The 26,008-nt window shown below is 57.0% G+C and overlaps 1 protein-coding gene across 1 annotated transcript; it reads right to left on the reverse strand.

Annotated features, from left to right (window-relative positions):
- Nucleotides 1-7,504: 7,504 nt before the first annotated feature.
- FGF3 (fibroblast growth factor 3) lies at nt 7,505-17,029 on the reverse strand. The gene is made up of 3 exons (XM_003828817.5): nt 16,327-17,029; nt 13,933-14,036; nt 7,505-8,276 (listed from the first exon to the last, which is right to left on the reverse strand). The coding sequence occupies exons 1-3, from the start codon at nt 16,544-16,546 to the stop codon at nt 7,881-7,883; spliced, it is 720 nt and encodes a 239-aa protein (XP_003828865.3). The 5' UTR covers nt 16,547-17,029; the 3' UTR covers nt 7,505-7,880.
- Nucleotides 17,030-26,008: the final 8,979 nt, after the last annotated feature.

Genomic DNA, 26,008 nt, shown 5'->3' on the forward strand with positions numbered 1-26,008 from the left:
GTGGACGTGAGTTTGCACTTCTCTGGGGCATATACCTAGGAGGGGAATTGCTGGGTCATGTGTAACTCTCTGTTCTGCAGTTTCAGAACTGCGACACTATTTTCCCACTTCTCACTTCTTGGCGACTTCCTGTTCTTGCTCCCCTCCTTGGGCTCCATGTAATATAAACTTTGGAGCCTGAGAGATCTTGGAATCAGCCCTGACATGTCCCTCACTGGCTGTGTGACCTTGAGACAATTGCTTCATATCTCTAAGCCTCAGTTTTCTCATCTGCAAAAGGTGAATCATGACAGAATGTAGCAGACACTGGCGTTGTTCCACCCATAACCCTTCAGGCCTCACCCTTCTGCACAAAGAGGCCCCAGGGCTTCCCATCACAAGCCCTTGGATTTCTTGTCTGAGGGGAGCAGGCCAGAAGTTCAGGGAGTGTCTGTCCCTGGGAGTAGTCCTCAACCAAAGGCAGACTTGAGTTGGTGGAAATAAATAGCCCAGGTGCCTCACCTGCATGTGGGAGACTGATGGGGACAGCAGTGAGTGGACAATTAACTAGATAATTGCAGATTATGTTGGGTTCTTTGAAGGAAAATAACAAGGCACTGTAAGAACAAAATGAGAAGGGGCCCCAGTTGGAGTAGGGTGGTCGTGGTAGGTCTCTCTGAAGAGGTGACACCTTTAGAAGTAAAGATTATGAAGGGACTCAACTAGTGAAGAGTGGAGGGAAGATTAGTCTCAACAGACAGCATGTGCAAAGGTCCTGGGGCAGGGGAGAGTTTGGGATTGACAGAGATATCAGAGCGCTTTATCTGGCCTCACAGCCTGTGAAGGGAGCTTTTAGCCTGGGGCCCAGGTTGACCTGACTCCAGGGCCTGAGATCCTAAACACTCCTCACGAGGCAGCCAGTTATTTCTCTGTCCTGTCTTCTCTGCCCTTCCTTCAGCCCTGCAATCTGAGCCTTTCCATATCCCAGGGCCAGCCTGTCCCCTGTGAAACTGAAAGATTCTGATGCACAAGGAGAGGTAGCTCCACCTCTGTCCATCCTGCCCAGCAGAGTATCTGGCATTTAGCTAGCTGTATGGGTGCCTGCTGCATTCTCTACCCAGGCTCCAGACCCACTGATGGATGCCCATATGCTTGCTGGATGGATGGCAGATGAGTGGATGGATGGGGGGATGAATGGATGGAAAGATGCATAGATGGGTGGAAGGATGGGAGAATGGATGGATGGAAGGATGGGAGAATGGATGGATGGAAGGATGGGAGAATGGATGGATGGAAGGATGGGAGAATGGATGGATGGAAGGATGGGAGAATGGATGGATGGGTGGATGGATGGATGGATGGATGGGTGGATGGATGGATGGATGTGGATGGATGGATGGATGGATGTGGATGGATGGATGGATGGACAGTAGATGAGAGGATGAATGGGTGAACAGATGGATGGATGGATGGATGGATGGATGATGGATGGAAGGACAGAAGGATGGATGGATGAAAAGATGGAAGATGGATTGATAGATGAATGGATAGTAGATGAGTAGGTGAATGGGTGGACAGACGGATGGATGGATGGATGATGGATGGATGGATGAATGAAGGATGGATGGAAAGATGGATGGATGGATGGATGGACAGTAGGTGAGTAGATGAATGGGTGGACAGATGGATGGATGAATGAAGGATGGATGGAAGGATAGAAGGATGGATGGATGGATGGAATGGATGAAAAGATGGAAGATGGATGGATGGATGAAGGCATAGTAGATGAGTAGATAAATGGTGGACAGATGGATGGATGGATGAATGAATGATGGATGGAAGGAAGGATAGAAGGATGGATCGAAGATGGATGGTTAGAAAGATGGAAGATGGATGGATGGATGGATGATGGATGGATAAAAGATAAGTGGATGGAGGGATGATGAATTACAGTGCCTTTCTCTTGAACTGTACAAAACACAGATAAATGTATTTGTTTATCAGTGATAATAAATGAATTTTTAAAATTTCTGTCTTCAAACCAGCCTGCTCAAGGCATGAGAGCTCCCAGGATCTCCCAGCCCACCACCAACACTCCCTGTGTCCTCTAAACTTTTCCAATCGTTCCCCACCTTCTGGGCCCAGGTCAGCAGCCCCTCCAGCGAGAGTGCTGCAGAAAGGGCACCTAGTGGAAGTGTGTTCTGTTTCTCTGCACTGTGCCTCCCCTGCTGCTGGCTAGAGAGCAGGGCCAGGCTTTCTCTTGCATCCTCTCATGGCTGTGTATGCAGCTATTATTTACAGACCTTTTACCATCTGTGTGGCCTCAGCAGCTCTCAATGACCACTGTGGGAGCCCCACTTGACAGATGGGGACACTGAGGCTGGGGAGGGGCAGCGGCCAGTTCTGGGCCACGTGGCTGAAAATGCTGTCATGATCAAATAACAGAAGTGACTAAGGCCACATCTGAATCAGCAGGTCTGAAAACAGCACACGTGCTGGCTTTTTACCCACCCAGAAGCCTCTTCTCCCATGGTCCCCTTCCTTGTGTGGACACACAGCCGGCCAGGCACTCAGGCACAAGTGTAGGCTGCCCCTGGTATTTCAGCCGTTGCAGCCAAGTGGGGACAGAGGTCAGCTCCAGGGGCTATATCTGTCACAGCCCTGGAATGCTGAGGCACGGTGGCCCTCCGATGGGTGGGCGCTAATTATAGGCCTGCTGGTTCACCTTTCTGAGTCCTTCCACCCCTGGGAGGCAGGAGGCCTCTGAACCCACCGAGGAGTTCAAAGACCCGCTCTGAGCAGCTGAAGCTCGGGCACCCACAGCCGTCCTACCCTCCCCATTGAAGTACTGACTCCATCCGACGCAGAGAAGGTCAAGCGGGCTCCAGGGCTGGGATGCAGGGGGCCGGGTAGCATGGGTCCTTAGTCTCTTGGCTTCACCCAGGCAAGGCTGTCTTCCCCTGTGGGGCAAGCGGGGAGTGGACCAGACCCCGGTCAAGCGCTCCCTCTGCCCATGTCCACCCTGGAGAGCACTGTGCAGGCCGACTGGGCAGGCAGGGGACCTACTGGCCACTCCAAGAGGACCTTTTCTTCCTTTTTTTCCTTCATCCAGCAATGGTGATTGGATGCTGCCAATGCTCTCAACTAGCACTTTCCATGGGGAGGGCACGAAGATGAACGACAGAACCACTGCAGTCAAGGTGCTGCAAGAGTGTCACCATTTTAAGTGTGCAATTGAGTGCGTTGAGGACTTCCACAACCTGTAACCATCACCATTATCTACTTTCAGTACCTTTCCATCTTCCCAAACTGAGACTGTCTCTCCATCAAACACCAACTCCTCATTCCCCTCCCCCAGCTCCCAGCACCCACTGTTCTACTTTGTGTCTCTCTGGATTTGACTACTTCAGGGATCTCATCTAAGTAAAATTGTATCATAGTTTTTCACTCAACACAATGTCCTCAAGGTTCACCCATGTTGTAGCGTGTGTCAATATCCTTCCTTTTTTTTTTTTTTTTCTGAGGCAGAGTCTAATTCTGTTGCCCAGGCTGAAGGGCAATGGCACGATCTCGGCTTACTACAACCTCTGCCTCCTGGGTTCAAGCAATTCTCGTGCTTCAGCCTCCCAAGTAGCTGAGACCACAGATGCACGCCACCACCCCTGGCTAATTTTTGTGGGTTGTTTGTTTTTGTTTTTGTTTTTTTGAGATAGAGTTTAGCTCTTGTTGCCCAGGCTGCAGTCCAATGGCATGATCTTGGCTCACTGCAACCTCTGCCCCCCTGGTTCTAGCGATTCTCCTGCCTCAGCCTCTCGAGTAGCTGGGATTATAGGCACCCACCACCACACCCGGCTAATTTTTTATTTTTAGGAGAGACGGGGTTTTACCGTGTTGACCAGGCTGGTCTCAAACTCCTGACCTCAGGTGATCCACCTGCCTCAGTCTCTGAAAGTGCTGGGATTACAGGCGTGAGCCACAACATCTGGCCTGTGGGTTTTGTTTTGTTTTGAGATAGAGTCTCCCTCTGTCACTCAGGCTGGCGTGCAGTGGTACGATCTCAGCTCATGGCAACCTCTGCCTCCTGGGTTCAAGTGATTCTCCTGCCTCAGCCTTCTTGAGTAGCTGGGACTACGGGTACTCGCCAACATGCCCGGCTAATTTTTGTATTTTTAGTAGAGACGGGGTTTTGTCACGTTGGCCAGGTGATCTGCCCACCTCAGTGATCTGCCTGCCTCAGGTAACCTCAGGTGATCTGCCCGCCTCGGCCTCCCAAAGTGCTGGGATTCCAGGCGCGAGCCACCGCGCCCAGCCATGTCCTTCCTTTTTAAGGCTGAATGGCATTCCATTGCATCGATGGAGCACATTCTATACACCCATCCCTCTGCTGATGGATACTTGGTGTGAGGATTAATACTGTCAACTTGATTGGGTTGAAGGATACAAAGTATTGATCCTGGGTTTGTCTGTGAGGGTGTTGCCAAAAGAGATTAACATTTGAGTCAGTGGGCTGGGGAAGGCAGATCCACCCTTAATCTAGTGGGCACAACCTAACCAGTTGCCAGTGAATACAAAGCAGGCAGAAGAACGTGAAATGGCGAGATTGGCCTAGCCTCCCAGCCTACATCTTTCTCCCATGTTGGATGCTTCTTGCCATCAAACATCTGACTCCAAGATCTTCAGTTTTGGGACTCAGACTGGCTCTCCTTTCTCCTCAAGCTTGCAGACGGCCTACTGTGGGACCTTGTGATTGTGTAAGTTAGTACTTAATCAACTCCCCTTTATATATATATACATATATATACACACACATATTGTATATATATATAGGAGATATATATAATATATATGATATATATATAATAGGATATATATATATATATATCTCCTATTAGTTCTATCCCTCTAGAGAGCCCTGACTAATACACTTGGCTTGTTTCCACCCCCAGGCAACTGCGAATGGTGCTGTTATGAACATGAGTGTGCAAACATCTATCCATGATCCTGCTTTCATTTCTTTGGGAAAATGCCTGGAAATGGAATTGCTGGATCACATGGTAGCTCTCTGTTTAGTGCTTTGAGGAGCCACCGTACCATTTTTCATAGACTGCATGATTTTTCCATTCCTACTCCTGACAGCTTCTGGACCCAAAGTCCCAGAGACTCAATAGGCAAAGACCACCTGCCCTACCTGCTCAGCCTCTTTCTCTCCCTTCCGGTTCCCTCTGGGTGACGCAAATACAAGTAGGGAGGCCACTGTCCCTGGAGCCCCTGGGGCGGCCTTTCCTGACTCAGAGGGCATCTTCCCACAGAGCCACAGGTGTGCGGTCTCCAGGCACTGCCCGCCCTGAGCACACGCGGAGCAGGTGAACCATCTAACAGCGATGGGTGCTGGGTCCCAGGACCCTCTCACCCCCATACCCTTTTCTTTTTCAGGAGAATTCTACCTGCCCCCAGCCCCTCCTGTGTGTAAGGAAGCAGGAGTTCCCATCGTGGCACCGGAAGCAGCGGGTACCCTCTGACCCCTCCCAGGGAGCCCACGCTCTCAGCCTGGGGCCCGCCTTCTCTCCCCTTCCCCTCATCCAGCAGAAGCGGGGTCGCTCTCCTTTTGGAGGCCAGCAGGCCCCTTGCCCTCTGTGCCTGATGCTCAAGCTGTGCTAACACAGCCCCACACAGGGTAGGTGGCTCAAACGGACATTTATCATCTGCAGGACTCTGGGCTGGATGTCCAAGACTGGGGTGTCGGCAGAGTTGGCTCCTTCTCAGGGCTATAGGGCAGAGTCTGTTCCTTTCTTGTCCTTTAGCTGCTGGTGTTTGCTGGCAAACTTTGGCACTCCTTGGCTTGTAGCAGCGTCACCCTTGTCCCCACCTTTACGCTCTCATGGCGTCCTCCTGTGTGCACGGCTGTGCCCATGTGTCTCTTAAGGAGGACCCTGGTCACAATGGATTCAGGGGTCATTCTACTCCTATGTGACCTCATCTTCACCAGTTGCATCTGTAATGACCCTATTCCAAATAAGGTCACATGCTGAGTTACTAGGGGTTAGGACTTCAACAGATGAACTCTGGGGAGGAGACATAATTCAGCCCATGACCCCCCAAACACACACACAAAATGAAGTCCCTTGGACTCTGGTGTGGGGAAGAAGGTGACCATGGCACAGCCGTCAGCTGCGAAAAATCCACATTCTCTTGTCAAAGCTGTTTTACATGTTAAACAAGAGCCCCCAGTGTCTCCTATGCCTTCATCAGGGACCATCTGTTGATCCTGTAGCACTGAGTATTGCTGCTTCCCCTGCGTTGACACGGCCCCGGGCAAGTTCCCCTTGCCAGGACTCAGGGTCATCATCTGCAAGGAGGGAGTGATGGCAGCCCCTGCCCCATCTCACTCTAGAGAAACAACAAAACCCACAGCAGAGCTCAGCTGCGCGCTGCTCCTGTTGACTGCCAGGAATGTTCGCAGCTGCAGGGGAGCCATTCCGGGAAATCTGACATGCGCTGGGGGCTGAAGGAGGCACCGAGATTTTCACTTGTGTTGCACACGTGCCAGTGAGGAGCCCAGCCTCCCTGTGGGTTTGGCGAGTCTGCACTAACCAATCAGGTGGCTCTGAGTCTGGGCTCTCTGAGTCTGGGCTCTGTGACCACAAGCTCTCTGGCCCTGGACACTCTGACCCTGGGCTCTCTGAGTCTCAGCTCTCTGACTCTGGCCTCTCTGACCCTAAGTTCTCTGACCCTGGGCTCTCTGAGTCTGGGCTCTCTGACCCCTGGGAGGGCATGGAAACAGAGAGCGATGGTCCTCATAGTCCCAGGCTCAGGAGAGGCTCCTCACCTGGACCCTGCCCATCCTGCCAAGTGCCAGGAGAGGTTAGTACACTGCCCATGCTGGCTCTCACCTGGGCCAGCCCAGGTGATCCCACCCATGCCATTGTTGGGGAACAGGTGTGAGGAGGCACCTAGTCCAAGGCAGGGCCCAGCCACTGAGTAATTGCTTCTCTGAGCCTCACCTTCTTAGGTGAAGACAGGGTGCACGGGCCCCAAGAGCAGGTTGTAAGGATAAAGGAAGTTTCTGTGCTGCCTGGCCTGACACAGTTGCTCTAAATGGTCCCTGGAGAAGCACACAGCTTCCAGAGGGAGAGGCTTTTTAGAGTTTTCAAAGAAAGTAACCTCTCTCTCTCTCTCTCTCTCCACACACACACATATCACACATTCAGACACACCCAGAAACACACACACACATACATGTCCACACACAGGTACTACTAACACAAGATCACACAAACCCACATGCGCACTCACGCTTTCAGAAATACACGATCCTTCTCTCCATGCACACACATGCACAAACATGCCTTTGCTTGTTTCCAACCATCCAAAAAAACGTAACTTTCTAAAACCAGGGAACTGAAATGCACCTTTAGCCCGATTTCTGGGAATACCGTCTTCCTCTTAAAGCAGCAGCTGACGCAGGCTGATGCCAGCGCGAATTCTGCTGTGCTGGAAGCAAGCACGTTCCAGTAAAGGCGGCAAGCGCTCCTCAGCCTGCATCACGATCTACCAAACGACAGAGTAGAATAAAATACTTTAATGTTTTGATGACACAAAGCCCCACACTGCCCCACTGCTCCTGGGAGGCTCCTCAGTCTGCCAGGGCTGGCACTCAGGCCCTTCCCTGCCGGCTTCCTGCCACACAGACCCACAAATGCCCTGCATTGCAGGCAGCCCCCTCCGAGCTCCGACTTGGGCCCTCTTCAGTTCCCACTGGACCCTGATTTGAGCTGGCTCTGGAAATAGCTGAGAACCCAGACGCAGGACGCAGGGGCAAGGGCTCAAGGAGGAGAGTCAGAGTCGAGAGGCTGCCACGCCAAGATGTCGCCAGGAGCTCTGGCGGTGGCCACCAGGCCCAGCTAGTGCGCACTGGCCTCCAGCTGGGAGCCCAGTCTCGAAGCCTGAATGTGAGAGGGCTCCAGGTTATCCGGGCTCTGCTTCTGCCGCCGCCGTCGGGGCTGGACCCCCTTACCAGGGGGTCTGGGCAGCCCACTCTGTAGCTGCCGCACCATCTCGTGGTCCCTGTGGTCCAGCACGCGGGGCAGGAACAGGGAGGACTTCTGTGTGCGGCGGGTCTTGAAGCCCCTGCGGGGCCGGCCCTTGCCGTTCACAGACACGTACCACAGTCTCTCGGCGCTGGGCTGCCGCCGGGCCCCAGGCGTACTAGACACCGTCCGGTACAGCCGGGAGGCATACGTATTATAGCCCAGCTCGTGGATCCGCTCCACAAACTCGCACTCGGCGCTGTAGTGCTCCTGCGGGGATGAGATATCACGGTCAGTGCCCCGGGGAGACTGCGGCAGCGTCAGGGCCCAGGGTTGCCTGATGCCTCCCTCCCCTCCTGTGAGGCTGTTCGGTCCAGTGCCAAACCCCAGCGCACTCTCAGCCAGCCACACCTTTGCCTAGGCCCTGCCCTCTGCTCAGCATGTCCTTCCTCCCCTGTGTGCCTGGTGAACTTGGCCTTTTGCCCAAAGGTCACCTTCACTCAAAGCTGTGCCAGACAACTCCCAGCTCCTGCTCTCTGGGTTCCACCAGCCTCTGTCCCCCATCTGAGGGCGCTGACACAGCAAAGGGATGTGTAGGGTTGTCTGTGGAGCAGAGACCAGGCCGGCCAACCCAGGTGCCCTGGCAGTCTGCTGGCAGTGTGGAGGTCAGCAAGGACTGGGCATTTGGACAAAGGAAGATGACAACACCCAGATCTCTTTTAAAGAAATTGCAGAGGCTGGGCGCGGTGGCTCATGCCTGTAATCCCAGCAGTTTGGGAGGCCGAGGCAGGTGAATCACCTGAGGTCAGGAGTTCGAGACCAGCCTGGGCAACATGGCAAAACCCCGTCTCTACTAAAAATACAAAAAAATTAGCCGGGTATGGTGGCGTGCGCCCACAATCCCAGCTACTTGGGAGGCTTAGGCAGGAGAATCACTTGAACCCGGGAGGCAGAGGTTGCAGTGAGCAGAGATTGTGCCACTGCACTCCAGTCTGGGCGACAAGAGCAAAACTCTGACTCAAAAAAAAAAAAAAAAAAAGGAAAAGAAAAAAAAAGAAATTGCAGAAAAGAAAAAAGAAGAAAGAACACAAAAAGCAGGAAGGGAAGGGGACACAGCCAGGTTTGATGAGCCCAGACTCTCCATTAAACGCTGCGCTCAGGGGCCCCAGCTGGGGTCATTGACCCCTGAGCAACACTCTCTTAAGCTGGAGGATCTCGCCTTGCAGGTTGAAGAGGTTACAACACAGAGCAGGGGCTGGGGCCTGGCATGAGGCACGTGATCAATCAGTGCCACAGATACTGCTGTTCTTAGGATGAGAGCAGAAGCTGGGGTGTCCCACCACAAGCAGGACAGAGAGGACACCTCTTTGTCATCAGAGATTAATGGGACCCTTGTCAGGCCCGGGGTGCAGTGGGGGAAGGGCAGAAGGGACCCTGCCCTCTCAAAGGCACAGTGAAGCTCTGAACTGAAGGAGCTTACACCAACATCCCCAAGGCCTGGCCGTGGGAGTTTCCCTCAAGGGCTGCCTCATGGGGTCTTCTTAGTCTGTGGGGTAGGGAAGGGGTGGGTATGCCTTATGCAGACCCACTAGGCTTCAGTCCCAGCTACAGGCAAGTGGTAATGCCTAGGGCCACCTCCCTCAGGGGATGACTGACAGGAGCTGCTCCCTCCAAACCAGAAAGGGTGGTGGGAGGTGGAAGCAGCAGGTGCAAGGCAGACAGCAGGATCTCTCTTTCCTCCTGGGGACTGGCTGCAGGGAGGAGTCGGAGGCCCTCATGGTCTGTCCCCATCTGAGGTGTGGTGTCCCGTGGGAGAGAGGGAGAGTGGAAATGGCCTCCAGAGGCTCCCAGACTGGACCGAGCAGCATCTGACCTCGCAGGACCTCAGGGAACAAGATGCTTCAAGCACCCCATCCTGTTTTTCAGCGACATGAAAGCCCAGAGCAGGGAAGGGTGGAAGGCTTGACCTGGTGTTAGGGGCTGCCTCTCCCCATAACCCCAAGCCCCCCTGCTCTCCAGCCCTCTTGGAGGCCCAGTGCCCCCTGGGCCACAGTCTGGATGTTACTATCCAAGACCGGTCTCCATGTTTATAGATGGGGAAACTGAGGCCCAGGGGTGGTGCCAGGCCCTACATTACAGGGGGATAGAACAGTGTCTGATCTGTGCCTGACCCCCACATAGCCTGGGGCTCAGCGACTATCTGGGAATGAGCGGGTGGGCTCAGGGCCGACTTCCCCACCCCACACACTGGGTACACCATGTTAGTGTCTGGCTCCCATGGCAGACTGTGAGAAGCTAAGGGCAGGACCCAGGCTTCTCCCAGGTCCCTCGATCCTGCAGCAGGTGAGTCCTCTCAGGGCCAGAGAGGCCAGGAAATAGGCTTTCTCTTTGGGGGGCCACTTGAGGGGTGGGTCACTGAAGGACAGGTGCCTGTGAGCCTCAGGTGGCAGGGGGCTCAGGCTCTCCCGAGGTGGGAGATTGGGGGCAGTGTAGATCACTTGCTGACACGTGGTAGGGCACCTGGGGTGGCCAAGATGACCAGGGCAGGAGGTGTTGGCTCAGGGGCCGGGGCCATAGACTCCAGAGCTACTGCAGTTGGGACTCGCTGTGACAACACTTTCCAATGTGTGTCCTGACACTGCCGCTCCACCAGACCTGGTTCCACAGGCCCCTCCCCCAGGGCCGCTTCCACCCCATGAAGGGTGGGGAGGAAGCCGACTCCGAAGCTGCTTTGTTGAGGAGGTGACTTCTAAAGAGAGCTGTAAGGGCGGGGCGGGCACTTTCTCATGGGCATTTTCTGGAGGAGGGCGTTCCAGGCAGTGAAGGTGTGGCCTGAGCAGTACAGATGGCTTGGAGAGTTGAGGGGGCTTCTGGAAGCTGGAGGAGGCTCAACCTCTGGATGACGGCCCCCCTGGGAGCAGATGGCACCTGGGCTGCTGCTCTGTGGGTGGAGCTAAGGTGCCTGGGGGATGCCTGCGCATCATGGGAGTCCTCAGAAGCCATGAACTGGGCTGATTTGCTTTTTTAGGAAGCCCCCTTAACATGCACTAGCAGAGTGCAACACATGGTAAGTGCCCAGGACACTGACTGGTGAACGAAGGACTGAATGTCAGATGGGTGGGTGGATGGATGGATGGGTGGATGGATGGATGGATTGATGGATGGATGGATGGATGGGTGGATGGGTGGATGGATGGATGGGTGGATGGCTGGATGGATGGATGGGTGGATGGATGGATAGGTGGATGGATGGATAGGTGGATGGATGGATGGGTGGATGGCTGGATGGATGGATGGGTGGATGGGTGGATGGATGGATGGATGGATGGGTGGATGGATGGGTGGATGGATGGATAGGTGGATGGATGGATGGCTGGATGGCTGGATGGATGGATGGGTGGATGGGTGGATGGATGGATGGATGGATGGATGGATGGATGGGTGGATGGGTGGATGGGTGGATGGGTGGATGGCTGGATGGATGGATGGGTGGATGGATGGATAGGTGGACGGATGGATGGGTGGATGGCTGGATGGATGGGTGGATTGCTGGATGGATGGGTGGATGGGTGGATGAGTGAAAGGATGGAAGGAAGGAGGGAGCATGGATGCATGGACATGTGAATGGGCAGATGGACAGGTGAACGGTTGGAAGGATGGATGGAAAGAAGGATGAGAGAAAGAAAAGAAGGAAGGAAGGAGAGGTGTATGGACAGATGGGTGAAGAGAATAAAGGAAGGGGAAGGAAGGAAGGAAGATGGATGGATGGCTTGACAAACAGATGGACTGGAGGTAGGAGAGGCTGGAGCAGTGATCCAGGTGGGAAGTGATGAGCCTGCCTTTTAAGGCGTGCTCTCGGGGATGAGGCAGAGGGAGGTGAGGTGCGTGGGCTGAAGAGATGCAGGGGCGTGGTCTGAGGACTAGGGATGGACTGAACAGCAGGAGGGGTCTACCACGACTCCCAGCCCACTCTGGGTGAGAGTGAGTGGCTGGTGGGGCGATGATTAAGATGGGGAGTCGGGGAGCTGCTGAGTTCGGTTGGAGTGTCTGAGTCAGCAGGATGTTGGGGGAGGGTGGTCTATACCTCAGAAGGGAGGTCAGGGCCAGACCAGGAGTGTCGGGGTGCAGTGCTCACTGGCCCACAGTGAGATGAGCTGGCCTGAGGGCAAGCATGCTGCCGGCAAAGTCCAGGGAGCCCCGTGGTGGGACAGCACTCCTAGGCAAGCTGGCCGCATGCAGGACTGTGGTATCAGGTGGCAGGTGGCAGGTGACGGAGTTGGCATCCAGGCTACTATGCCTCCCGGGTTGTCTGCAGGGCAATGGGAACTTCTCCACTGGGCACTCTGGAAAGTTCCACACCCTCCAGCCAGACTGCTTGGCTAAGCATCCCTGGTGGGGCTAGGAGCCTCTGTCCACCCTTCTCAAAGCCAGGCTGTGAGTTCTCAGGCACGGAAGCCCCAGGTGGGCTCTGAACCACTGGGACCCCCTCATGTCATGCTTTATTCTGTCTCTCCAAATCCTGGCTCCCCTATGGCAGAAGCTGGCACCATGAGGGCCCCTGCTCCCAGACACAGCTTCCAGGACACTGACTGATGAATGGACTGAATGTCAGATGGATAGGTGGATGGATGGATGGGTGAGTGGGTGGGTGGATGGATGGGTGAGTGGGTGGGTGGATAGGTGGATGGTGAGTGGATGAGTGGGTGGGTGGATAGGTGGATGGATGGATGGATGGATGGATAGGTGGATGGGTGGATGGGTGGATGGGTAAATGGGTGGATGGGTGGATGGGTGGATGGGTGGATGGATGGATGGATAGGTGGATGGGTGGATGGGTAAATGGATGGATGGGTGGATGGGTGGATGGATAGGTGGATGGATGGATGGGTGGATGGGTGGATGAGTGGATTGGATGGATGGGTGGATAGGTGGATGAGTGGATGGGTGAATGGGTGGATGGGTGGATGGGTGAGTGGATGGGAGGAAGGAGGGAGTAGCCTCTGGACCAGAGAAAATGAAGGGGCTCATCCCGGCTTTCTGGACCTTCCTTTAGCAAAACGGCTAAAAATCTGTGATGAAATCATCAGCTTCTGCGAGAGGGAGCTGCGGGATGTGTCCTTTGTGAGCAGGACTGAGCAGAGAGCTCACTGCAGGGAGATTGTCCTTGGGCCGCGTCAGCCAGGCTACTCATGGATGGAAAACCTCTCATTGCCCAGGGAAGTATCAGCCAAATTGCATGTAATGACTAGTTGGAGGTAGCAAATTTCCCTGTGACATGTATTTTACTCTGTGTATTCCCCACCCCTACCCCTTATGAAGAGGGGCGCTGCCATACCCACAGAGTAAGGAGACCCTTTTTGGTTATGCAGAGGCCCAGGCAGTAGATAGACTGGGTCCCAAGCCCGGGCTCCAAGGCTCCTGTGTGCCCGGGACATGGGCGCCATCCCCCTTCCCCTCCTAGGCTTCAGCTCTCGCCTTTCCACCCTTGGAGAGAGCCGGTGGAGCTGGGCCAGCGCCCTCCTCTCCATGCTCCCAGGAGAGCTCTGGCTGCCCCAAGGAACACTCCCAGGTTGTCTTGGGTCCATTTATTTTGGTGGAAATTTGGAGAACAATCACTTCCCTGCTCTCAGCTACTCTCAAGGGAGGGTGGTAGTGATGACGAGGATGGGGGAAACCTTTGCTAACCTGGCATTCTCCAGATCCCAGGTCCCCCAGGGCCAGGCTCCAGGTCACTCGCGGAGCAGCCTCTAACAGACACAGCCAAAGATCACTGGGCGTGGAGCCCTGGGCCAGGGTCTGGTCCTAGCTTGGGTCCCATGTACCCTTGGCAAAGCATTCTACTGCCCACATCCCCCGTCCCCTGGCTTGATGTGCAGGCCAGACCGCTACTCCGTCAGCGCCCACCCACGTGACAGCCTGGACTCACCGAAGCATAGAGTCGTCCCCTCTTGTTCATGGCCAGGTACCGCCCGGAGAAGAGACCCCTGATGGCCACAATGCCCACCTCCACTGCCGTTATCTCCAAAATACCTAGAAGAAATGAGAGGTGCCTCACTCCCGCCGCCCCCACGGAGGGGGCGGCTGAGGCCCAGCTGGCCCTGCCCAAATCCACACCCCAGGCTCAGGGCTGGGGAGGGTAGCACACACCCCACAGGTTGGGGAGTGAGTGGAAGTTCAGGAAGGGAGAAGTCACCGGACAGGAGGTAGAGAAGGGAACATCAGGGAAGGCTTCTCTTCATTCAAACTTGGGAGGGTAACAATGAAATTAACATTCCCACCTGCTGACGCTGCCTGCGCCCTGGCTTCCATTCGAGCCTCACAACACCTTGCCAGCTGCCATCATCATCCGACAGACAAGCAAGTGGGGCCCACTATGGCTGGGTGACTGTCAGGCCCCTGCACATGTGCTTGAGCAGGAAATCAAGCCCTGGCGGCAGCCATGGGAGTCTGAGCTCTGGGACTGCACGGTCCCCAATGCCTGTGCCTGCCAGCGGGAAATCTGGGCCCTGATGAGCCAGGCTGATAATATAAACCACTGGCAATAACACAGCCAGGGTGCCTGCCACCCAAATCATGCTGACAATAGACCTGGCGGGAGATCATTGTACTCGCTGGGGGACCTGGAAGGGCAGGAAGCCAGTTTAGACCCTGGAGCCCGCAGAGGGAAGCTGGACGGGTCTCACCCACTCCCCAGGGATAAGAAAGTTTAAATCTCCCCTCCCGCCTTTCCTTCTGGATACACGAGTGCTGTGGTGGGGGCTGGGGGCGGGGGACTACATCAAAGGACGGGTTGGGGTCATTGTCTCCCAATAGAGGCTGCGAGGGGATTGGGGCGACTGCCTGCACCCTCTCCAAGGCATGCCTCTCAGGAGAGCCCTCCTGGCACGCGGTCCGAGCACAGACGCGGTCACCACCGGGCTTTTGCTCCAGCCCAGGGGTGCTGTGGTGCAGGCTGCGAGCCTCCCGCCTTCCCAGTGCGCAGGCTGGGCGGCCTCGGCGGTGCCTGACCGGGGACCAGCGAAGCCCGAGTCTCGACGCAGGACAGGGGCGGCTGCGGGCGCGCGCCCTCCCCTCCCCCTGAGCAGCCAACGCCAAGAAGTTTGGATGCTGTGCGACTCCGAGGGGGAGCCTGGCTTTGGAGAGAACCGGAGTGTCTTTGTGAGACGAATTCCGCGCACTCGGACCCCCTGGTGACAGCTGGTGCCCACCGTGCGGCTCCGGAGGCGCATGTCCCCAGGACGCCCTCTCAGGGCTGCGGCTTTCCTGGAGGAAGCCGCGGTTTGCTGAGGCCGCCGCCGCCACCTTCAAGCCGCGGAACCGCTTCCTGCGCCCGGGGCCGGAGCCGAGCGCCGCGCGGAGCACCCGAAGACCGCTGTGGTCTTGACTGCCCTCCCACGCTCCCCACGCGGTCCTCCCGGGCCCTGAGCTCCGCTATCCTGCTCCTCAAAGGGCTCGGCGCGGGCCTCAGGTCCCTGTGACCAGAGGAGCCCAACCGTGTAGTCCGGCGGACTCCCGCGGTGAGCGCAGCCCGGGCCGCGGGTCCTGCGTTCGGGGGCCGGAGTGTGTGTGTCTGCACCCCCAGGCCCGGGCGGACACCGTTCCGCGCTCGTGATCCGCACGTCCCGACGGCGAGGGCCTCCACCCTCCTGTCGCTGTGCGGCCAGGGCGGAGGCGGGGGAGGTGCAGATTCCAGCGCGGGGAATAACTGTCGGTGGCGGCCGCGGCCAGGGAACCGAGCTCCGCAGGGCAAGAGTCCTCCGCGCAGAGGCAGCAGCGGGGGCGGCCACCTGGGCAGCCGCGAGCGGGGAGGGCGGAGGGGACGGCGGGGCGTCCAGGGGTCGGCAGGAGGAGGAGAAGTCGTCAAAATAATAAAGAGGATGATAAATGCCTTGTCCGGCTCCTTTTCTCCGACACATTCAAAGGGCTTAAACTTGTCAGAGCTGCCCAAAGCAGCAGAGCCTGGAGCCCCGGGGTCGCCTAGCTCGCGTCCCCTCAGACCAGCGGGCCGGACCGGGGACGGACTCTGACAGCCGCCGGCGCCCTCTTCGGACGTGAACGCCCATGCCCCCGAGTTCTGCTCGAACCCCAGCGCGCGCTCTTCTCCCGGACGTGTAGGTTGAGGAGGGCACCCTGGCATTCCCCTTCTGGCAGCGGGAGGCAGACGGTCTTTTCCCGGACACCCCGGGCGCACCATGCCTTCTCCCGGGCCAGACCCCTCCCCGGCGCCGCTTCCCCCGCGGGGCCCCGCAGCGCGCCTTCTCCCGGGCCCGACCCCTCCCGGCGCCGCTTCCCCCGGGGCCCCGCAGCGTCCGGCACTCACTGTAGGCGCTGTTCTCCAGGCTGCCGTTGACGCGGCCGCTCGGGTGCAGCTGGAGGTGGTACTTCGTGGCGCAGTAGAGCTTGCGGCGCCGGGGCGCCCCGCCAAGGTGCTCGTAGACGCCGCCACGGCCGCCCGCATCGCGCCGCAACCGCGCCCCAGGGCCCGCTGCGGGCCAGCCGGGCTCCAGCAGGCTGAGCAGCAGCAGCCAGATTAGGCCCATCGTGGCATCGCGCCCGCCCCGCGGCGGCGGCGGCTGCAGGCGAGCGCGGCGCCCATGGAAGGGGCGGCAGCCGGACAGCTGCGAGGTGCTCGGAGCGGGCTCCCGCGCCTGGAGATGCTGACTCCGGCTTCGCGGGAAAGGTGGGGGAAGAAGGGGGAAGGGTGGGCGAGAGAGAGAAAGAGAGGGAGAGTGGGAGAGGGAGAGGGAGAGAGCGAACGCGAGTCCCTTTAATTTCCACCCAGGAGCAATGAAATTTCCGTTGCTGCGCAAAGCGCTGAAAGAAAGGACGGTTCGCCAACAAAAGGCCGACGTGGTCCCCAGGCGGAGGCGCGGGAGGGGCGGGAGGCCGGCGGTTGGGGAGCCCCGCGGGGCTCGGGGTTCGGGCCGGGCGCCGTCTGCATACACTCGCCCCCAGCGCACCGCCGTCGAGCCGCGGCTCCGCTCCGCAGCGCGCCCCACGCCCCCGAACGCCCTCCAGGCTCTGAAAGGTCCCCTACCCGCCCCTCCCCCGCCCCCTCCCCCAGACCAATTATGCCTCCGAAAATTATAGACCGAGGCCTTGAGGAGGCCGCCCCAGGCCCTGTCACCCCCTCCCGCTCCCCATCAATCCCCCTGCACAATGGGGCCGCCGCCGATGACTGATGTCCGTGAAAACAACTTGCGGGGAAGTCGAGCTGACAAACGCCCATTAAAGGCGGCGCATAATGAAGGGGACCGCGGAGGGCGGCGGCGGGGAGGCTCCGGGGCGCGGGCACGCGTGGGGAGCTCCGGGTTTGTGTCTGCGCCCGGCGCTTCCTGCAGGAGCAGCGGCGCTGTCCTCAGCCTTGCAAGGCGCGGGGCAGGCCGGGTCTGGAGATGCCATCTCCTTTTGCGCACACCAACTGGGCACCCGGAGTGGTGGGGTTAGCTCTCGTCTGGCAGGCCTCGGAGGATCCCGTCCCAGTGACGGTCCAGAGAGGGGCCTGGGGAGGCGGGAGGAGGGACGCGAGAGCCAGAGAAGTGGGCGCCGACAGAGAGCCCTAGAGAGAAAGAGATGCAGATAGAGACAGACAGAAACGGAGGAGGAAAGGACGGGAAAGACATGGAAAATGTGAATGACAGAGATCGCCAAAGAGAGGAGGCAGGGGAGATGGAAAGAAGACAGAGCCGCGGAGAACACCGAGAGAAAAGCACAGGGAGTCTGGTAGCCACAGCGGGTGGGTGATGACAAGAGGAACCCGGTAGAAGCTGGGAAGGGGTGTGGGGGAGTCCTGGCCTGGAGGATCTGAATCAGTGCAGATGCCCAGGTGGTCCCCTGGACTGTGTGGGGGTCAAGGTGTATCTCAGGGGGCCCAGTGAAGAGGGGCTTCAGAAAGTATCGGGAAAAGCCATGTCCCCACCCATTTCTCTTGCTTCCTGGTCTTCTGTCCCCCAGGGTCCTGGGGCCAGCAGGAAGCAGGGGCCAGCACAGGGGATTTGCTTCTCTCAACCCTGCCCCAGAGGAGGGCACGCTGTGGAGTCCAGGGGTCTAGGCCACAGCTTTGGCTCCAAGTTGACCAGGGGCTCTGGGGTGAGTTGGGTGGGCTGACATTCCCCAGCCTGCCATCTGCATCAGGGTTTGGGGTCAGGCAAGTGTGCAGGGCACCATGAGCTGTGGCAGTGAGCACACACCCCTGGGACGTGTCCAGCTCCCATGGCCCAATACACACAGGGCAGTGTGTCCTCTGTGAGCCCACTCCAGCATGCACAGGGTCCAGGTGGCCATCCTGAAGGAGGGCGCCCCCAAGCCATCCCCGAGCACCTCAGTCTTAGTCAGGGTCTCCTAGCCGCTGCCCCAGGGCCAGCTTGTGAGAGTCCTTGAACAGGCCAGAGGCCAGCCACTGAACTACTGGAGCCTCAGACTCTTGATGGAGACTGTGTTACAGGGGTCAGAGGCTGGTGACAGGAAAGCCCCAAAGGACAGCAGCAAGAGGAGAGCTTGTCCAGTGCAGCCCTGTGCAGGCCTGGGCTGGGATGTGTGGTCACCTGGGCTCCCTAAGAGGCATGGAAGAGGCACATGAAGGAGGTCGCTGCTCTAAATGCCTTACCTCTGCTACCTCCTGACACCTGGCCAAGAAGAGAGGAGATGTAGTGGCGGGGGGTGGGGGTGCACAAGAAATTCAGAGAGGGGTGCAGTCAGTGGGCACAGTCTGACAGAGAGAGGAGAGAGGACACAATAATGTTGTAAGAGAGAGAGAGCAAGAGCAGCCTGCTGGGGCCAGGGGACTTCCGATGCCCTTTCCTGTCAAGGCCCCGGCTGCCTCCTTGGCAAGACCCCCTCTGGAGGACTAGGAGGAGCCAGAAAAATCTGACCAAGGCAATCTGGGTGTCCATGCCCCTCCTGCTCCACACCTGGGGCCCCCAGCAGTTCCCAGGGAAACTCCCGGGCTCTGGTCTCCAGCCCTGCCCACTGCCAGGTTGCCGTGTGCCCGAGAACCCAAGATGAGGGCAGGGGCTGCTGCCCTGAAGCAGGAGTCCAAGGGTGACCCCTCTATAGGAGGGAAGCTCAGGGGATGGGCAAGAGGTTTCCAGCTCCTAGGGAGAACCTGACACACCAGCCACTCAGTGCATACTCCTAAAATGAATGAATGGCTCGGCCACTTCCTTGCCCCGAGGCTTTGGCTGCGTAGTGTCGCTCCTGAGATACTGGTTTCTCATGTGTGTGATGCCCCAAAGGTAGGGCCAGAAACTGAGTGGCATTACCTCTGCAAAGTCTCTGGCCTCCCATCAGCGCAGGGCATGCTCCAGCCGCAGGGGACCACAGTTTATGACGCAAACCCTGCTGCCTTTGAGAGTGAAAGAGGGCGCAATTTGCAGTTATACCAGGACAGCCGGTGCCCTGCCTGAGGTCCCTCCTGGTGGCCCTGGCTCACTGTCTGCTGTTCTGGTGAGCATGACTTTTCCGAGGCAGCCAAGCTCTCTGGGCCAAGTTTTCCTCTCTCCTCTGGTCGCTGGCGACAGCCTTCAGCCCGGTCTTTCCATCTGCGGTCCACCCTGCAGTCACGGGAAGTGGTCTGGAGCCCAAAGCTGCCTTCTCCAGCTGCCCCAGCCCCTCTGACAAACGCCGTAGTGTTGGGGGAACCCTGGGGATGCCCACCCACCTGCGTAGACCTCTAGTTCACTTCCCACATCTTCCGGGCTGCGCCTCCAGGCCCTTGCTCACCCACCTATTGAGTTCTTCCTCCTCATCTAAACCTGTTGATCTTTCCAGCCCAGGAAGCCCCCCAGACCCCCACCCTGGGACTCTGGGACCCTCAGGCCCAGGCAAGGGAGGGGAACCTGATTCCCCCACATCTGCCCCGCAGGGGCAGGGGGCTGGGCCACAAAGTCTTGTGTGTGGGGTGGGGCAGAGGCACCCACATAATGGCAACCTCGCCCCTCTCCCTCCCATTCGGAGCCAGGTGGGGGGTGCACCATGCGCTAATAGCGACCCTGTTAATTGCTTCCAAATGGTCAACTGTAGTCATTTGACTAATTGGTCTCTTCCAGAGCCCAGGCTGGACACCCCAGGCCCAGCAGAAGTGCTCCTACCAGCATCCCCCGAACCTCTGCACTGGGACCCTGTCCCCCAGAGCACCCCCAGCCCTATCTGGTACCTGAGTCTGCCCCTAGCCTCTTCCCCTGGAGAGAGAGCTGGGGTGGAGAGAGGGCAGAGAACAGGGTCCCATGGTGTGGCCGCAGGTGGCTGGCCAGGGACTGTCAGATGTGATGCTGACTCCCAGCCCCAAACTCACTCTAATTATGTTGCCTGCCGCCCCATCCTCTTACCCCATCCTTGTCCCCAAGAGCAGTGGGAGAGAGACCCAGCCTGCCTGTGTCACTGGGAGACCATGGGTCCCTGAAATTCTGGGAGCAGCCCTGATCAGCCCCACATTACAGATGAGAAAGGGAGGCTCAGAGAGGTGAAGTGACTTGCCCGGGGTCACACAGCTGGGAGATGAGGCGAGAAGACTGGAATGCCCCTTCTGGCTACGGGACCCAGGACCCGAGCAGTGGGGAGAGGGAAACCATTGCCCCTCTAAGTCCCTCTGGGGCAAAGCTGGCGCTTTGCTTCTGGCAAAGTTAGGAGACCCCGCAGGCAGGGGTGGGATGGAAGGCACATCTCCCCGCAGTGGGGCCTGCGCAGCACTTTGAGGCTCATCCACGGTGTGGCGTGTGCCAGTGCGTCCTCCCCTTTTCTGCCCTAGTGGCATTCCGTCGTGTGCACAGACCACATGCTGTTTATTTTTCATCCATGGATGGATGTTCGGCTTATTTCCTGGCTACTTGGCTATTTTGGAGCCCCAAGCTGAGACATAAAGGAGGGATTCTCTCTGGGTAGAGGAGAGGAGGGAGCAGAGGGCCCCCTGGCCCAGGGACAGACACCTCCAGCTGCTCTTTTTCTTCCCCACAACACCGAGGGCAGCCTGCGCCTGTCAGTGCCTGGCATCGGGCTCCAGGCAGAGCAGCCAACAGGGCTTGTAGATGCCGTCTTCTCCCTGTGTCCTCACAGGTTCGTCCCTCTGTGTGTGCCTGTGTCCTCATTACCTCTTCTTATAAGGACCCCAGTCAGATTGGACTGGGGCCATTCCGCAGACCTCGCTTTACTTTAATTGCCTTTGAAAGACCTTGCTCCAATTGCAGCCACATTCTGAGGTCCTGGTGAGTAGGGCTCCAACATACAAATCTTGGGGGACACAGTTCAGCCCAAAACAAGTGCAAATGATGAGGTACACCCCCAGTCCTGTGGATGAGGTGGGGTGGAGGGAAGGGAAGCAATTCACATCCCCACCTCCTCCCACCATGAAGTCAACTGCAGCTGGGCGAGGCCAGGCTTGATGGGGAGCTGTGGCAGCTTTGATGGGGAGCTGTGGTGGCAAACCCACACTCAAGCAATCACCCTGTGTCCCTGCCTTGCACCCCTCTCCACCTTTGCCCAGGCCAGTCCCTCCACCTGGGGGCCCTTTCACCCTTTCCATCTAGAAGCTCCTGCCATTCCTGCAGACCTGGCCCCAGCCCCTGGAGGGGCCCACACCCCAGGCAGAGCGAGTCTCTTCCTCTGGCCTCCCTGGCCTTTGCTCCTTCCATGCTGCCCTGACACCTAGGCCTGTTTCTCATCAGCAGCAGCTCAGGCAGGGCAGCTTGCTCTAGAGGGCAGGCAGGCTTTGTTTACCTCTCCCCTGTGCTGACCTGTGCGAGATGTGGCCAGGACGCTTGGACAGTGGGCAGGAGGCAGGGATGGTGAGGTGGGGATAGAGGGAGGAGTGCCGGGCTCCCCACTCCCAGTCTAGGATGTTCCTCCTCCACACCTGCATGTTCTGTGTTCTCCTTAAACCATCACGGTGCTGCTTTGAGGCTCCTGTGTCTGCTAGGAAAAAGGGGCTGCGCTGCTGGGGCCTTCACTCAGCCGCCTACAACTGGGGGAGGCTGAGGAGTGCTACAAATACAATCACAGGAGCCAACATTGATGGACCGATGGGCCCAGGTATGCATGGTCTATCTTGGGGGTGGTGGCACATGGGTCCAGGACCACCCAGATTCCATTTTCTGCTCTATTCCTTACCCTGCATAAGCGATCCTACAGCTGTCAGCCTCTGATATCAATTCCAAGTTACTGGATTTTTTTTGAGGCCAGGTCTCACTCTGTCATCCAGGGTGGAGTGCAGTGGCTAGAGTTTGGCTCACTACAACCTCCACCTCCCAGGCTCAAGTGATCCTCCTGCCTCAGCCTCCCAAGTAGCTGAGACTACAGGCATGTGCCACCATATCCAGCTGATTTTTGTATTTTTTGTAGAGATGGGGTCTCACTATGTTGCCCAGACTGGTCTCAAACTCCTGAGCTCAAACGATCCTCCCATCTCAGCCTCCCAAAGCACTAGGACAACCAGCATGAGCCACTGTGCCCAACCCCTATTCTAAGTTTAAAGGACAAGCAGGACTTTTTCTCAAGTCCCAGAGTAGCGCACCCCACTCCCAACACCAGGACTGAGCGTGCACCCTACTTCTAGCATCAGGACTGAGCGTGCTCTGACCTGTTTCCCTGAGCTGAGGAAGGGGCCGAAGAGCTGAGATAACTCCCAAGAAATTTCCAGGGAGGGATTTTCTGGGGCCAAGTCCTGGCCTGGCCCTGCCGGGCCTGTGTGAGCTCAGGGTCCTGCAGCCCCGGTGACTGGCCATCAATGCCCAAGCTGCAGGGACTCTCGAGGAAGTCCAAAAGACGCCACTGCCTCTCTACAGGCTGTTCTCAGGTGGCCAGGAGGACTGCATTGCAGAGGCGGCAGGCAGTGCCTGGGGACCAGCTTCCTGCCTCTGGCTCTGACTCAGACCTGGTGGCCTTGCCCAGCCCAGCCCCACCCTCTCACTAAATCAAAGCCATGCCCTTCAGATGTGGTTTCCCAAGCCTCCCTTGGTTTCATGACTGCGAGGGACCTTCTGCAGCCACCTGGGCTGGTACGTGGATGGGACCCTGTGACTGGAAGCCCCAACCCTGCAAAGGCAGTGAGTGTGCAATGTTGGGGGGCATGGCCGGCCACACACTTTCCTTAATGGGAAACATTGCTCACTTCCAGACTTCCAGAGGCTGGCACCAGGGACTCGATTGTCACTGAGTAAGCTGTATGCAGCCCCTGTGCCCACCATGGCAAGACCCCTGCCGTCACCCACCTGACGGCTGCCCTGGCCCTGCCTCAGGAGGCTCCCTCGCCTCCAGCCACATGGGGGTGAGTCACCGTGAGTGTGCTGCGTCCTTCTGTTTTCTGAGGCAGGGCTGCAGCCCCTCATCTCTGGGGTGAAGCCCATGCTCTTTGCTTGGATTTGGGCATGGTCTGGGCCCTGTCCATCTCTTCAGCTCCTCCTGGCCCACCCTTGGCCTTGAGCAGCTGCTGTGACCCGGACATTCCCAGTGAGCACCGGCTCCTCCCCACTCTGGGGTCTCTGCACGGACTGTTACCACTGCCTGCAGCTACTGCTCCCTCTCCTCCTCCAAACCTTTGGCTTGTTTAGATTCCTCATGTCCTTCCAGATGCAGCTAAGAGAGTCTCTCCTCGGGGTTGGAGGGGTCCTTAAACCCCCTTGCCCTGGCTGGGCCAGGGTTCTCCTCCCGGCTCCCTCAGCCTCCTGCACTGCACAGTCACCTTCCTCATCAAGAGGCGTCTGTGAGGCCACCCCCGGCCCTCGGCTGTGAGCTCTGGAGCAGGCGGACGGAATCTGCTTTCCTCCTGGCCCCTCCCCAGGACTTGGCCCAGAGTCCCCCTGAGATGCTTCAGGAACAATTGCATGAAACCTCTGTGGCATCCCTGACCTGACAATGTCCGTCATTTGAGTGAAAACATGGAGAGAGAAAGGTCCTTACATAGATCCCGACAAAGAGGGAGAGGGTGGCCGGGGACAAGCAGCCTCATCCCCTCTCACCCCCTGGCAGGGTGGCATGACCCACTTGGAGACCTTTCAGTAGGGATGCCGGAGGCTTTCTGCAAAATTTGATTTGGCGAACTCCAGAAAAATGATAGACTAGAAAATCGCCCACGAAAGAACTCGGAAGCACAGAGCTAATTCCAGGCACTTCTCAAACTTGAACGAGTTCAACCAATAGATAAAACCATCAGGCCAACTAAAAAGACTGAGAATGGGCCTTGAGCCTGTCTCTGCAGAGATGGGGGTGGGGGGACGTGCAAACCAGGGCCATCGTCACAGGGGGCACTGGGCCGTGACTATGACAGTGTCTAACACAATGCCTTTTGCTTGAGGAATGCCACACCTGACACTCTGACACTTTATCTTACAGAGTCTATAAAGAAATATGCACAAGCAGCATCATTCAGCAGGATTTCAGACCAGAAAGAACCCTCCCATCAGAGACCGGTGGCCATACAAGGGTGCGCTGTGAAGCTTTCGAGACAGCAGACAGCAGGAGTCGTGATCGGGGTGGCCAGGAAGGGAAACAACACGGTAGCAACCAGAGTGCCCTCCCATGTGTGAGTTGCTGGGTTAGAATCCAGATTCTGCCATGTATGACCTGTGAGGACTTGGGCATAGTAACCTCTTTGGGCCTCGATGTCCTCATCTGTAAAATGGGAACGTGCCACAGTGCTCTCAGAAGGCCAACATGAATCCATATGGGTGAAGAGCTGGGACAGTGTCTGGCGAGCAGGACACACCAGATCAGTGCTTGCTGCTGTTGTTGGTATTCACACATGTGATTTTTTTTTTTTAGACAGAGTATAGCTCTGTTGCCCAGGCTGGAGTGCAGTGGCGTGATCTCTGCTCACTGCAACCTCCGCCTCCCAGATTAGAGCAGTTCTTCTGCCTCAGTCTCCTGAGTAGCTGGGATTACAGGCATGCACCACCACACCTAGGTAATTTTTGTATTTTTAGTAGAGGATGGGTTTCTCCATGTTGGTCAGGCTGGTCTCGAACTCCTTACCCCAGGTGATCCACCCGCCTCAGCCTCCCAAAGTTCTGGGATTACAGGTGTAAGCCACTGTGCCCGGCCCACACATGTGATTTATACACAGGGCCCTTCTGCAAGATAGGCAAGCAGTGGTAGGAATGACCACCTCTGGGAAGTAAGGATACAAAGAGGTGAGAGGGAGAACTTTTCTCTTTGAGCCTTTGGTACTAATTTTGCTATTGACTTGATTTTTACTGCAAATAGGGATTCCTTTGGTGACGAATAAGCCAGTTGGTGTGCAGGGTGTTCACTGCAAGGCCCAGACAGGACTACAAGAGACCAGGACTGTCCTCGGTATCTGATCTCTCTCTCCTCTGGCGTCAGCTCTACCCAGGAACGGATGTGAAGGCTGAAGCCCAGGCAAGGGCTCATAGTGTGGGGACTGTGCAGCTGGATTCATGTCCAGTGGAATCTGACACCATGGCCGTCATCATCATGTTTTGCCGTCATCAGCACAGACCTCTGAGCAGAAATGCCAGAACAATGTGGGGCCACCCTGGAGATTTATTTTATTTATTTTTTAAATTAAATTAAAATTGTTTTTAAGAGACGGGGTCTTGCTATGTTGCACAGGTTGATCTTGAACTTCTGGGCTCAAGCAATCCTCCTGTCTCGGCCTCACAGTGTTGGGATTACAGACATAAGCCACCGCGCCCGGCCTGGAGATGTATTTTAAACTGACATCTCGGCAGAAATAAAAGCCTTCCTTTTCCCTGTGTGTCGGTAGCATAAGTAGTGAACTGGGAAGGATTTCTCGGGGCCCCTGCCCTGAGCTCCTAGACCTTCTCTCCCACACCATGTTACACAACAAAATCTGACTCTGAAAGATCAATTGGGTCCAGCTTGGGGTCTGATGGGCAGACGGACTTAAGCAAAGCCCCCACTTGACTTCAAGAGAGGAACTTGGGGCCCACATAGACATCGAGGCCTGCACAACCTAGCTAATTGGCCCTAACATTTTTCTTTCTTGAATTTTAAATCCTTTTAGCAACAGATTATACAACAAAGGCTGAACT

This window comes from Pan paniscus, chromosome 9 (assembly GCF_029289425.2).
Source record: "Pan paniscus chromosome 9, NHGRI_mPanPan1-v2.0_pri, whole genome shotgun sequence".
NCBI lineage: Eukaryota > Metazoa > Chordata > Mammalia > Primates > Hominidae > Pan > Pan paniscus.